The sequence below is a fragment of the Dromiciops gliroides genome, chromosome 4, assembly GCF_019393635.1.
Source record: "Dromiciops gliroides isolate mDroGli1 chromosome 4, mDroGli1.pri, whole genome shotgun sequence".
NCBI classification, from domain to species: Eukaryota; Metazoa; Chordata; class Mammalia; order Microbiotheria; family Microbiotheriidae; genus Dromiciops; species Dromiciops gliroides.
The window spans coordinates 233,603,222-233,618,233 of record NC_057864.1 but is presented as its reverse complement, the minus strand read 5'-3'; the positions used below and the strand labels follow the sequence as shown (position 1 = coordinate 233,618,233).

Sequence of the window (15,012 nt, the reverse complement as noted above, 5' to 3'; positions counted from 1 at the left end):
TCCCTTACTGAAGTGAAGGTAAGAAGGAAGATGGTTTCTTTGGGAAGCCCACTTCCATTGGAATCTTCCATTTAACTTTAGGCCCACTCTTTTAATCTCCACCTCCAATTCTCCCATTTCTTTGTGTTATAGTGAGAGGAAGAAATATAAAATGCAATTTTAGGCTCTTTTGAGTTCTTAAGAATACCCCAGACTATTTTATCTGCTACCTCAACCAGGTTAAAAATTGGGCTTACAAGTCTAAAAAAATCTCTGGTAAAGAGATGCTTTCTAATTACCTCTTTCCCTGACTGGAGTTTCTGGTGACCTAGGGTTGACATTAAGTCTTCTGGGGTGTGAAGAGACAGGTGAGAAACAGGGAAGTTTAATGTCTTGAATTCTCAAGGAGAAGACAACCCTGAGGCAGGCAGCTCCCATGAACTAATTGGGGACACTAAGAGAAACCAGTTCTAGGGAATTCAAAATTAGGTAGTAAAAAGGAGAAATGTCTATTTCTCCCAAGGCTCATGGAATTCCTTTATCTTGAGTCAACCACCTCCCTATCCTTCACCCCCAATCACACTAATGGTCTGGAAAGAATTGCAATTCTGGAATTCAGGTACAAAACTCTGTCCCTACTTCTAGGGAGAAGGGATAGGGAGCCCCCCTTAACAGATATGTGTTTGGAGATAGATTGAGTGGAGCTGTGTCCCACCCCTTTTACCCCTGATCCACTTCGATTCCTGTTTCTGTTTATCATCCAAAGTCCATGTGGTCAGGGATGCTGAGGGAGGGACAGTGGAACACTGAATATTCTTTAGGACTCTGCCCCTAAGGGATACCCTCCCCCACTTCTACTCTCTTCACGAAAACCTCTTGCTTCTATTCACCTACTAGTTCATTCCCTGGCACTGGGGGCTCGCCCCCAAGGGACCAGGTGCCCAAGACCCCAAATCCTGGTAGGTTACAATACTGGGGAGGTGTGGGAAAAACTATCCTGGGGTTCAGGAAGAAGTGGGCTGGGCAGAATCAGGCATGGGTAATGGCTTTGAGGAGTGGAGAAAGCTAAGTCCTCCCTCTGCCCCTCACCCCAGCGGAATCCAGATTGGGGGACAAACATGGCAAAGGATTATCAAGACCTTCAGCACCTGGAGAGTGAAGACAATGGCCATCAATTCAGTAAAGGTGACAACAGGGTTGGGGCTGGAACCCAGGTTGGGGGAGGTGGAAGGAAGGGAACAAGGAGACCTAAAAATAGGGTCACTCCCAAATGTCCATTGCTCACTCTTCTGTTCGTCTGTCTATTTTTGTCTTTGTCTTTGCCTCATTCTATGCCTCTGTCTTTGCATCTCTTGCTTTCAATTAAGCTTTATTAAGCATCCTCTTTTATTTTTTATTTATCTGTTATTAAGATCTTATATGCTCCCATGTAAAGTTCCAGCCCAAACCCCATGCCCCCTATCTGTACTGTTAGCAAAGTTCTATGGACACAAGAAGAGGATTTGGCTGAGTCACCTCTTGGTAAGAATGGTTTAGATGTTCTGCCCCATTCACAGACCTTTCACTGGATCTTTCATTTCTGCTGTGTGAAGGACTTGGTGGCAAGGGCAAGAGTCATGGTTCAGGGAAGGTGTGCTTTTGTCTCAATCCTGTTTCCACCTAGGCCAGGTCACTTCCTCTTTTTGGCTCCCACTTTCATCACCCTTTAAACTAGATGGTACTAGAGGCACCTTCAAGCTCTGAGGTCTTAGTGCTAGGAGAGAGAAGGTTTCCATTCTCAGTAACTCCTAGGCTGATGGGGAGACAAGATACTGAGGCAGACACAAAGGCAGCATTATATGGAAAGAAACTAGATTTGGATTCAGAGAATTGGCTTCAGATCTGGGTTTTGCCTCTTCTCTTTGATCTTAGGCAAATCATTTAGCCTCCTCAGCCTCAGTTTCCTCATTTGTAAAATGAGGAGGTTGGCCAAGGTTATCTTTCCCAGTCCTGACATTCCGATGGCACTTGTAATTGAGAGAAATGATTCAAATCCTGACCCTACCACTTAGAACCAGCATGACTTGACAAGTCACTTCATCTCTCTAGACCTCAGTTTCCTTTGTAAAATGAGAGTGTTAGACTATTCTGAAGTTTCTCTTAGCACTAAATCTGCTATCACTTTGTCAAAGTCTCTGTCTCCTAGTTTCCCAAGGTGTGAAGGTTTTTAAGCACCAGACCCTTCCCTTATTTTTTTGATTTAAAAAAATATATATTTAAGGAATTTATCTAATTGTGAGTCTAGATACTAGTAAACTACTCTCTGGGGGAGGGAAGGCAGCCATGACACAGCATTCTGAGAGAAGGGAAGTGATTGGAACAGACAGTTGGACCAGGACCAGGGCCAGGTGTCCCATGTTCATTGGCTTAGAGGGAGGCTTTCATCTGAGCTCTGATCTGAGTTAGAAGCCAGAAAAATCTGTCAGTCCAGTGTCAGAATGAGAAGAAAATCAGGCTGCTTGCTAGCAGTAGCATGACCTGGGGAAGACATCATGAAACCTAAACCTAGGGCCGGCTAGGTGGCGCAGTGGATAGAGCACTGGTCCTGGAGTTAGGAGGACCTGAATTCAAATCCAGCATCAGACACTTACTAGCTGTGTGACTCTGGGCAAGTCACTTAACCCAGATTGCCTCAGAAAAAGAAAAAAGGAAGGAAACCTAAGCCTGATGTCTCTGAACCCTCTTGGCCTCCAGAGATCAGAAACACAGTATCTGAGTCTGGGAAGGGATTCCAGAGGCTACTTGTTCCAACTCACAGCTATTGCAGTAATTTTTGCTCCTGGGGCAAGTAGCATGGAAGGGCCTCAATTCACTTGGGGGAGGGCAACAGTAGAGATATTTGGAGCACTGCAAACCAGCTGCAGGGAGGTCTCTGTGATGGACAACAGGGAGCAGGGTGAGGCAGGGCCAGGATGTGGTAGCTTCCTGTTTTAATTAGTCATTCTTGCCAATTCAGGGGTCTCTATGTTTCTTTTTTTCTTTTCTTTTTTTTTTTGGTGAGGCAATTGGGGTTAAGTGACTTGCCCAGGGTCACACAGCTAGTAAGTATTAAGTGTCTGAGATTGGATTTGAACTCAGGTCCTCCTGAATCCAGGGCTGGTGCTTTATCCATTGTGCCACCTAACTGCCCCAGCTTCTACCTATTTCCTAACCCTGGCTCCTTGTTCTTCTCCAAAAAGACTAAGAACAAGAAAGGACCTTGTTATCACAGTGAATAGAGTTTAGGACATGGTGTAAGAACAACCTGAGTTTCAATCTGGTTTCAGACACTTCTTAGCTCTGTTTGTGACTGTGGGCAAGCCATTCTCTGTGCCTCAGTTTCCTCATCTGTAAAATAGGGATAATAATAGCACCAATCTCCCAGGGTTGTCATGAGGATCAAATGAGATACCATGTAAAGTACTTTGCAAAACCTAAAGGACTATAAATGATTTTAATTTTACAGTTTTTTTTTAAATTATTTTTGGCAGGGCAATGAGGGTTAAGTGACTTGCCCAGGGTCACACAGCTAGTAAGTGTCAAGTGTCTGAGGCCGGATTTGAACTCAGGTCCTCATGAATTCAGGGCCGGTACTTTATCCATTGTGCCACTTACCTGCCCCTTGAATACAGTTTTAATGTCCTCCCCACAATTTCTTCTCCAGGCTAAACATTTCTTTCAGCTGGTCCATATGTGGCATGAACTTGAGGCCCTTTACCATCTTGGTTACCTTTCTCTAGATGCTCTCCAGCTTATCAATATTCTTTTTTTTTTTCTGTTTTTGTTTTTGTGGGGTTTTTTTTGGTGGGGCAACGAGGGTTAAGTGACTTGCCCAAGGTCACACAGCTAGTGTCAAGTGTCTGAGGCCGGGTTTGAACTCAGGTCCTCCTGAATCCAGGGCTGGTACTTTATCCCCTGCACCACCTAACTGCCCCTCAATATTCTTCTTAAAATGTGGCAGCCAGTACTCTACATGTGATCTGACAAGGAGAGTAGAATACAGAGAGGCATCATCCTCTCTTCAGGCAACCTTCGATCACTCAGTTGGCCCATATGAAGCTATCAGTCTAATAAAATTCCCAAATTGAATGGTCACCTATCCGTGCCCTTCTCATTTTGCATTTGTGAAGCTGATTTTCTGAATCCAAATATTAAACTCTATAGAGGGGCCACTGATGGTGGCTCATCTCATAAAGCATGCATGGGGATGGGCTTGTGGGAGCATGCTTTATGAGATGGCACAGACCTACCCTGATCACCCCTGTCAATTTTATTTCTATTAAGTTTGATCTTACTAGATCTGGCCCAAAGTTATAACCTGGTAAATTCTTTCTTTTCTTTTTTTTTGGTGGATCCTAATTCTCTCATCCAATTAGGTTAATTATCCTTCTTTAACATTAGCACTTGAAGGTGCATTAGAGGTCATCTAGTCCACCCCACCCCCATTTTACAGAGAAGGAAACAGAGTACCAGAGAGGTTACACAGATTGTAAATAGCAGAACTTTTCATCATGCTATCATATATTTATCCAACTCATTAATAATCAATAGCAGGGGCAGCTAGGTGGCACAGTGGATAGGGCACCAGTCCTGGATTCAGGAGGACCTGAGTTCAAATCCGGACTCAGACCCTTGACACTTACTAGCTGTGTGACCCTGGGCAAGTCACTTAACCCCAATTGCCTCACCAAAAAAAAAAAATCAATAGCAAATAGCACCCAGCAAACACAAATTCCTGGGCCACTCCCATTTTTACTGTTCTTGCTTGAAGTTCTTCCAAGTTGACAATGAACCATCACTAATTCCTCTTTGATCCAGCCATTCAACCAATTATGAATCCACTAAAATGTGGTTTAGCCCATATCTCCCATCTTGATCATAAGAATAGATTGAGAAACTTTGTCAAATACTCCATTGAAATCTAGATTAATTATATGTACAGTGTTCCCGTGATCTACCAGCCTAGTGACACTGTCAACAAAGGGAACGTGACAAGTCTTCACTTGTTCTTTGAAGAAGTCACAAAGGCTTTTTGCAATCATTGCATCCTTTTCACTAAATCCATCCTTTCACTAATACATTCTAGACTTTTGCCACAAATTGATGTAAGCTCAATGACCAAGAGTTTTTACACATCTCTCTCTTTCTACTTTTGAAAATCAGGACAACACCCTAGTACCATGGTGCCTCTTGTATTCTCATACTGATTTAAAGATGACTGACAGTGGCTCAGCAATCAGAACTTCCATTTCTTATAGGACCTGGGATGTAGTTTGTCTGTGATGGGCAACTTGAATTCAACCAAGGGTAGTTAGTTACTTTTTTTTTTTTTGGTACTTTTAAATTATTTTTCCATTTATGGTGGTTTGGGGCGCTATGATAGGTAGCCGTTTTCATTCTGTCCTTTCCAGTCCAATGACAATTCCTCCAGGAAAAGAAAAGAGTAGCAAAGTAAGAGATAAGCAGCTCTACCTTTCCTTCACTCTCTCTGTGTTCCATCCACCTGGGACAGCAGTCCTTTTTTGATTCTTAGGAAGATAGAATGGTAACTAGACTTTTAGTCTGATTCAAATCCTGTTTCAGATACCAGCTGTGAAGGTCTCCTTACTATTATCATTCTAACCACCACAAACCATGTTTTTGTTCCTTCTTTATTCCTTTTCCCCAACATAGCTTTAAAACAAGCCTTCCCCCTTTCTGTTTTCTATTGCTTTTTTTTTTTTTTACCACCCATAGATCGTTCTGAGCTTTGACGCTCTTGACTACTTACAGAGCACGCTACTGCCCTTTCTATTTTCTGTGTGCGTTTTTGGTTGATGATTCCTCTGTACATCCCCATTGGTCTCTTTAGACAACTCTCCCTTTTCCTCTTTATCAGAACAGGTTTTTTGTATCTCGCGAATGTCATTCTTGAGAACTTCCTATTCCTCTGTAGCAAACTTCCCCTGTAGAATTTTAGGCCATGCAATCATACCTATATTCAATTCAATTCCTATCTATCATTTCTCTGAACCTTTTGAAATTTGCTGTCCCCAAATATTACATATATATATGTCAGACAGACTATGTTTGACTTGACTTTTTTTTGCTATCCCAAACTTTGAGTTGAAGTAGACACTTCCTCCAAAGATTTCCTTTCATTTCTACTTCAGCAAGCAGTTTAAGACATTATTGGTAAGATGCAGTTTCACCATCAAGGGCAGAGCCAGTCACTGCCATCTGGCTAAAGGATTTGCTTCAGGCAATCAACTAACTCAGAGAAGATGGGTCAAGGTTGAAAGGCAGAGAGGGAGAGGGAGAAGGACAGAGTGAGAGGAGAAGGAGAGAAAAGGGGAGGGAGAAGAAGCTTCCAGGAGCCAGGACCACTGATAACTAAATCCAAGAGGGTGTCATAGGTGACTGCTAGAGTTTGGGAATCTTTCTGAAATAGGGAGCCAGGACAGGACTTATGAAAGTCTATGACAAGAGAGGAGATTATCGCTTATAGTGTATCAGAAGCCCAGGAGAAGGATTCATACAGGAGTGAGCAAGGACACAAAAGGAATTGCCTGGCGTGGACCCATAGCTGAGTTGGGTGTCCACATTCTAGAACAGTCTGAGACACCTAATACTAGACCAAATATACCTCTGCAAGAAATGTAGAACTGATTTAATCTCCATCCCAGATAGGCTTGAAGTTTGGCATGTAATCTGAAAGAAATGGGGTGATCTAGGTAAGAGAGAGGAAACTAAGAAAGAACAAGGCCTAATTCTAAGACGTTTACATGTAGGATCCAAAGAAGAGAGATCTTTATAAACTTTAGCATTTCTTCCTTAGTTATTTTTTATCCCTGTAGTGTTTACTATTAAGACCTAAAAAAACAGTCCATGTATTTTTTCTAGAAAACAGGACAAGGGAAAGGGGGTGGACTTGCTTCCTCTTTCAAAGGGTAAGCTGGTTAGTGAATATACATCTGAGAGGAGAGCTGATGTCAGTGTGAAGCTAGTAGGGTGTTATAAGAGATATCCCTATTCCTCCTGGGCTGACTTCCCAGTAGAATTTTAGGCCATGGGATCATACAATTTCCCAGTTCAATTCTATCCAATTCAGTAGGGCTCATAGCCTTGTGAAATTGAAGGAGGAAGAGTTAGAAAAAGATGATTCTGAGTTTCCTCTGGTTCATTCTCTTTGTTTTTGGTTTATTCTCTTGACTCCCATTTTGTTTTCCCTCACTTTGGTTCCCAATGAAAATTCTTCCATATTACTGCTTTTCTATTCCCAGAGGACCTCCAATTCCCCCATTTCTCCAGTGCTCCTTGAACTGACTTCATCATTAACCTATCATCTCCCATTATAGGGCCCCTTTCACCTCTGCCCATCCTCCAGCGTCTCTGCCCTCTTAACCGCCTCCTCCTGGTCTCCCTGGGATTCAGCATCCTATTGGTAGTGATCATCTCTGTGGTGGGATCTAAAAGTGAGTGATGGGAAAAGGGCACGGAAGCTGGGAAACACCTGGGAGTAGGTAGAGAGACTTGAGGGAAGCAGGATCCAGAGGGAAGCTTGGAATAGCCCAAGAGAACAAGAGGATAACAATTAAAGCAGGTGATGGGGATGGGATGGAATGGATGGGACAGCACAAAAGGGAAGGAGGTAGAGCAATGTCTGGGAAGGACCTATAGTAGAGAGAAAGGGGGGCACCTGATATTTATTTCACTTCTTTATTCCTAAACATCATCTCCTTAACAGATACTCATCTTCAGGGAGAGCTACAGACACTGAAAGAAACTTTCACCAACTTCTCAGAGAAGATGGTGTCAGAGATCCAAGTAATAAATAACCAGGGTAAGGATGGGTTGTTGGTTGCAGTCCCTGCGGCAGGGTGTGGGTCCTAGGACTCTGAACTTATATCTCCAACAGGAAACAGTCTGAGGGAAAAGATGAAATCTCTGGAGGCTAAGCTACAGAAGCATCAAAAGGACAGAGATGAAGGTTAGAGAAATGTGATGGACGGGGCAGGACACCAGAATACGGAGGAAAACCTCTCAACTCGAATATTGGGATCTTTATTGGGGGTGGGAATCATTAACTTCTAGTTGTCCCAGAGACAGAAAATAGAACCACATATTCACTCACTTTTTGGGGGGGGGGCGGACTATGAGGGTTAAGTGACTTGCCCAGGGTCACACAGGTAGTAAGCATCAAGTGTCTGCATTTAAATTTGAACTCAGGTCCTCCTGAATCTAAGGCTGGTTCTTTATCCACTGCTCCACCTAGCTGCCCTCTCACTCACTTTCTTTCTGCCTCTCTTGCACATCCTAGATATCTCTAGTTTCCTCCTCCATGAGCAACATGTTTCATCAAATCTTCGAACCCTGAATTGTCAGATGATGCTACTCCAAAGCAATGGTAAGGAGAGGGAGGACTTTAATGTCCTTTGACCCTGCACCTACTCTAGATGAGTCTCACCTTCCCAATGTTCCCTGCCTTGGCTGGGCCCCCTGCCCCTGTCCTCTGCTTTTCTCTTTTGCTCAGGTACCAGCAACAAGATCTGTTGCCCTCTTGGCTGGTTGGAGTTTGATGTAAACTGCTACTGGTTTTCTCGCACTGGAAAATCCTGGAATGAGGCTGAGAAATACTGTCAGATGGAGAATTCACATCTGGTTGTCATAAACTCTTGGAATGAACAGGTGAGGGTTAGGGTGTCCCATATCCTCAGATTCAATTCAGTTATTCCCTTCTCCAGACATGCATGTGCCTGACATAGTGCTGGGTGATGAAAACACCCAGAATGGTGGCTTATATTCCAGCAGGGAGGTGTTGTAGATGCAACACAGAGAAGTCGCTACAATGTCATTTAGGAGAAGAAGGCATCTAGACACCGGGGAGGGGGTGGACCTGGACAAATATTTATTGCCTTAACCTTCTATCCCCCTCTCCCCTCTACTACCTGCAACCCAGAACTTTGTTAGTCATCACACCTCACCTGCGTTTGCCTGGATAGGCCTCACTGATGCAGAAGGCACCTGGAAATGGGTAGATGGGACAAGCTACGACTCTAACATCAAGTGAGTATCTCCTCATGCTTCCTCTGAATTGAAAGACTTGGACTAGATAATGCTGATGTCCCATTTAGTTCTGTGTGTCTAAGTTGTCCTATGGACTCAGCTTCATCTCAACCCTACAGATTACCTTATCAAACTTGAATGCCTAACCCTTAGGTTCCCAGTCTCTATTTCCCTCAGGGAACCAATCCCCTCTGCTACCTGTTCCTTAGCAATTCCCTTCTCAAATAGTTTTTTTTCTTATTCTCTGTAACACAGAGGGGCATCTACCTTTGTTTCCTTCAGAGTTGGGTTACCCCTGGCAAGGGATGTCTCAGGGCTGGATGGACCTTGAAATCCTGGGGGATCTGGGACTGTTTCCATCTCCTTTAGGAATTGGATGCCATCCCAGCCAGACAACTGGTATGGGCATGGCCTAGGAGGAGGTGAGGACTGTGCCCACTTGCACTCTGATGGAAGCTGGAATGATGATGTCTGCCAGCGTCCCTACCGCTGGGTCTGTGAGATGGAACTGCAAAAGACTGCCTAGGAGCCCTGCGGGAAAATACACCATTTCCATCCAGGAATCTCCTTGGAGCAGCCCCAAAACCGAGGGAAATAATTTGGAATTCCTGAAATCTTCTAGAATTACCCTTAGAAGCGATTGTGCTTTAAGTAATGCAGCACTATCCAGTGTCCTCAGAATCTTAATGGGAATTAAAGTGAACTTCCCAGACTTCTTTTCTGTGTGTGATTGCGGGGAAGAGGGGATGGAGAGGGTAGGAAATAGAGGGTGGAGAATCCCAAGGCTAGGATAAATATGGGAGACAAGAGGAAGGAGCCAATTATAGGTTTCTCAATGGAATGGAGCCCTATAAAAGCAAACTAGATGTAGGATCATAAAATGCTTGAATTTTTAGGCCCTTATATATCTGCTCTCTCATATTTCAGGTTAGGAAACTGAGGCTCAGAGAGGGTAATGAATTTTCTGAGGTTGCATAGCAAGTTAGTGATTGAATTTCAAAACCAAGTCATCTGACTCCAAATACATGACTTTTCCATTATATATGCTGCCTTGTCATTCAGAAACTGTAAGCACATATTTCTTATACTAGCTATACTTTCTCTCATGCCCTCTAACTCACTGGTTGCAGTGGGGGAGTTCTCACAATACTCCTTGATTCAAATGACCACTTCCAGATTCTCTCTCTACCTGTTTGCTCAACAACTTCTCCTCCTTTGAGGTTCACCAATCCAAATTTATCACCCAATCCAGACTCTTTGGGCTGTTATTTATTGAACCCTAAAACATTTTCCTTCTTTCTCCATGAGCCTGGTTGACATCCTTTCTAATCTCATGCTTTCATACTAGTGGACTTCAACTTCTATGTTGTTCAGTCAATCTTTTCAGTCCTGTCCAACTCTTTGTTACCCCATTGTCTTGGGGTTTTCTTGGCAAAGGTACTGGAGTGGTTTGCCATGTCATTCTCCAGTTCATTTTACAGATGATAAAACTGAATCAAACAGAGTTAAGTGACTTGCCCGGGGTCACATAATAAGTGTCTGAGGCCAGATTTGAACTCAGTAAGAGGCGACTTCCTAATTCCAGGCCCAAAGGCTAATCAGCTGCCCAACATATATGTTGACACCCTACATATTGATGCCTGTATATTTCATACTTGAATACCCTAACTTCCCAGTTCAATTTATTTGATTCTCATGAGCTCCCTCCACTCCACTTCAGCTATATCCAGAGATGAAGTTTCCGTCACCCACAAGTGTTCCACTTAACGTGTTTTTATAAACTCCTTTTTTGATCAAAATCTTACTTCATTCCATCTTTCCCTATGCCTCACCGAGTCCTGTGCTTCATTCTCATCTGGACTTCCACCCCTCATTTCTGTCCCAGGCCTTTACCCCTGCACTGCTTTCACACTATCCCTTCTCTAACTCAATCCCAAGGAAACCTATTCAATTCTGCACCACTCTCTATTCTCAGATCCTTCCTGATCTTTGTCCTATAACCATTAGATCCCATATTAATGAACCCCAACCCTGGATTATCTCCAGCTTTCTCCTTTGTTCCTATCCACATGCTGCTGAACTGAGTTGCAGGAAATCACAAAATCAAATCTGACTGAGTCTACTACAAACTTGTTATCAAATCTCAGCTGGGTCTTCACCACAGCAAGGCAATCATTCTATTCCCCCTCAACCAACTTTTTTCCACAACTGTTTTAAACTTTTTATTATTTCCTCAAGTCTCCCATGACGACCCCTCCTATTAGCCTGTCAGTTGCAGAACTTCACTGAAGACATTGGGCATTATTTGCTTGACTTCTCTTCACATCTTCTGAAATCATTCAGGAATTTTCCTCCACTATTTTGTTTTTTACTCTGGTGTGCTCCTCCCTGTCAAAACCAGCTCCTCCTTGATCCCAATCCCTCTAATCTTCTCTATCAGATTGTCTCACTTTATTATTTTTATTCTTGCCTGACTTCTTCCCTACCATCTACAAACATGTTCATGTATTCCCAATCCTTTAAAAAAATCCTCACTTGATCCTATTGTAAGTGTGTGTGTGGGGGAGACTCAGTCAAATCAATCAATTGATCAATCACTAATCAAATCATCCTGCTGACAAAATGGGTGAAAACTCCTCTATTTTTATGAATCAATCAATTCATTGTAGTGATCTAAGTGTGAACAAGCCTATTAGATGTTTAGAAATGCTTCTAGGGGCAGCTAGGTGGCGCAGTGGATAAAGCACCAGCCCTGGATTCAGGAGTTCCTGAGTTCAAATCTGGCCTCAGACACTTGATACTTACTAGCTGTGTGACCTTGGGCAAGTCACTTAACCCCCATTGCCCCACAAAAAAAACCAAAACAAAAACAAAACAAAAACAGAAATGCTTCTAGCCATTTGATGATATGATATATGATACATATGACATATAATAAGAGCTACTATTTATGTAACACCTATATTACATAAATAGGTTTACGAAACCAAATTACAGATATTATTTCATTTTATTTTAACAGCCTGGGGAGGTGGCTTCTATTATTATCCCTATTTTATAGATGAGGAAACTGAGGCTGGCAGAGTTTAAGTGACCTGCCCAAGGCCACACAGCTAGTAAGTGTCCAAGTCTGAATTAGAATTCAGATCTTCCTGATTTCAGAGACAGAGCTCTATCTCTCTATGCTATCTAGCTATAACAGAAATACTTTGGGATTGGCTGAAGAGACTCAGTCTCCTCCCCACCCAACCCCATTCCCAACCCTAAACTCTTCCCTCTCTTTGGCTTACTTGGGAACTGCTTTTTCCTTTAGGTTGACTAGACTTCCTGTGTTTTGACCTTGCTTATGATTTTATATAAAAACCTTCAAAAAAAAAAAACCTTCACAGGGTTGGACTGAGTCTCTAAAGAGACTCTGATTAAAGAGATTAGCTAAAGCTAATCCCAAGCACTTTACAAATATTATCTCTTTTGAGTCTCACAACAACCTTGATAGCTTGGTGCTATCATTATCCTCATTTTGCAGTTGAGAAAACTGAGGCAGACAAAGATGAAGTGACTTCCTAGGGGTACACAATTACTGTGTCTGAGGCTGGATTGGAACTCAGGTATTCCTGACCTGTCCAGTGCTCCATCCACTGTGGCCCCTCACTCCTTCTTCTAGAGGATTCTAGGATCTATTTGTCCAGCTTCAGTCTTCCACCTGAGCTACAATCCCACAGCACCAACTGTCTTTTATTTTATCTTTAATAGTATTTTATTTTTTCCCAATTATATGTCATGATAATTTTTAGCATTCATTTTTACAAGATTTTGAGTTCCAAATTTTTCTCCCTCCCTTCCTAAAATGATAGGCAATTAGATATAGGTTATATATGTGCAATTATGTCAAACATATTTCTATACTAGTCATAGTTGTAAGAGAAGAAACAAATCAAAAATTTTAAAAAAATGCGCGCGCGCGCGCGCACACACACACACACACACAAAAGTAAGTAAAAAAAGTATGAGTCAATCTGCATTCAGAGTCCATCAGCTCTTCATCTGGGTGTGGTTAGCATTTTCCATCATGAGTCTTTTGTACTTGTGATCATTGTGTTGCTTAGAAGAGCTAAGTGATTCCTAGCTAATCATTATGCCATTGCTGACACTATATACAATGTTTTCTTGGTTCTGTTTATTTCACTTTGCATAAGTCCAGGTTTTTCTGAAATCTGCCTGCCCATCATTTCTTTTTTTTTTTTCTTTTTTTTTTTTTGGCAGGCAATGGGGGTTAAGTGACTTGCCTAGAGTCACACAGCTGGTAAGTTTCAAGTGTCTGAGGCCGGATTTGAACTCAGGTACTCCTGAATCCAGGGCCGGTGCTTTAACCACTGCGCCACCTAGCTGCCCCCTCATCATTTCTTATTGCACAATACATCCTTTACATTCATATACCACAACTTGTTTAGCCATTTCCCAATTGATAGGGGAAATAGATAGGTAGGTAGACTCCCAACTATTTTATAAATATAAATATTTATAATATAAATATTGTCTACAGTTATTTTAAATGGACTTTTTTTCTGTAGCTCTTGCTGCTGGACTTTGTTGGTCATATATAGAAATGCTGATGATTTATGTGGGTTTATCCTGCAACTTTGCTAAAGTTGTTAATTGTTTCAATTAATTTTTAGTTGATTCTTTAGGATTCTCTACCATCATATCATTTGCAAAGAGTGATAGTTTTGTTTCTTCCTTGCCTATTCTAATTCCTTCAATTTCTTTTTATTTTCTTATTGCTAAGGCTAACATTTCTAGTACAATATTGAATAATAGTGGTAATAATGGACATCATTGTTTCACCCCAATCTTATTGGGAATGACTCTAACTTGTCCCCACTGCATATAATGCTTGCTGATGGTGGAAAGCTCTATTTATTCCTTTGCTCTCTAGTGTTCTAAATAGCAATGGGTGCTGTATTTTGTCAAAAGCTTTCTCTTCTTCTATTGAGAGAATCATATGATTTTGGTTAGTTTTGTTATTGATGTGGTCGATTATGTTGATGGTTTTCCTAATATTGAACCAGTCCTGTATTCCTAGTATAAATCCCACCTTGTCATAGTGTATTATCCTGGTGATAAATTTCTGTAATCTCTTTGTTAATATTCTATTTAGAATTTTTTCATCAATATTCAGTAGGGAGATTGGTCTATAATTTTCTTTCTCTATTTTTACTCTTCCTGGTTTAGGTACCAGCACCATATTTGTCTCATGAAAGGAATTTGGTAGGATTCTTTCTTCTTGAGGGGGCAGCTAGGTGGTACAGTGTGATAAAGCACTGACCCTGGATTCAGGAGGACCTGAGTTCAAATCTGGCCTCAGACACTTAACACTAGCTGTGTGACCCTGGGCAAGTCACTTAATCCTCATTGTCCCCCACCCCCACCCCCCCAAAAAAGAAAGAAACAAAGGATTCTTTCTTCTTGGTATTTTCCCAAGTATTGGAATTAATTGTTCTTTAAGTGTTTGGTAAAATTCACTTGTAAACCCATCTGACCCTGGAGATTTCTTTTCTTAGGGAGTTCATTGATGGCTTGTTCAATTAATTTTTCTAAAATGGGCTTATTTAAGGATTTTATTTCCTCTTCTGTTAATCTGGGCAGTTAATATTTTTGTAGATATTCATCCATTCCATTTAGATTGTTAAATTTATTGGCATAGAGTTGGGAAAAATAGCTCCTAATTATTGCTTTTTTTTCCTATTCATTGGTGGTGAGTTCACCCTTTTCATTTTTGATACTAGAAATTTGGTTTTCTTCTTTCTTTTTTTTTTAAGTCAAATTAACCAAAGGTTTATCTATTTTATTGGGTTTTTTTAATAGAACCAACTCTTAGTTTTATTGATTAATTCTATAGTTTTCTTACTTTCAATTTTATTAATCTCTCCTTTAAGTTTCAGAATTTCTAATTTGGTGTTTAATCGGGAA

General features: G+C 41.6%; 1 protein-coding gene across 2 annotated transcripts; it reads left to right on the top strand.

Annotated features, from left to right (window-relative positions):
• Nucleotides 1-751: 751 nt before the first annotated feature.
• LOC122725815 (asialoglycoprotein receptor 1-like) lies at nt 752-9,754 on the top strand. 2 transcript variants are annotated; one of them, XM_043963143.1, is made up of 9 exons: nt 752-938; nt 1,074-1,164; nt 7,335-7,451; nt 7,724-7,819; nt 7,895-7,966; nt 8,297-8,383; nt 8,510-8,664; nt 8,936-9,042; nt 9,412-9,754. In XM_043963143.1, the coding sequence occupies exons 2-9, from the start codon at nt 1,098-1,100 to the stop codon at nt 9,566-9,568; spliced, it is 858 nt and encodes a 285-aa protein (XP_043819078.1). In that variant the 5' UTR covers nt 752-938; nt 1,074-1,097; the 3' UTR covers nt 9,569-9,754. The 2 variants fall into 2 exon arrangements, with proteins under 2 accessions (XP_043819078.1, XP_043819079.1); XM_043963144.1 differs by lacking the exon at nt 7,335-7,451.
• The last annotated feature ends 5,258 nt before the right edge of the window (nt 9,755-15,012 follow it).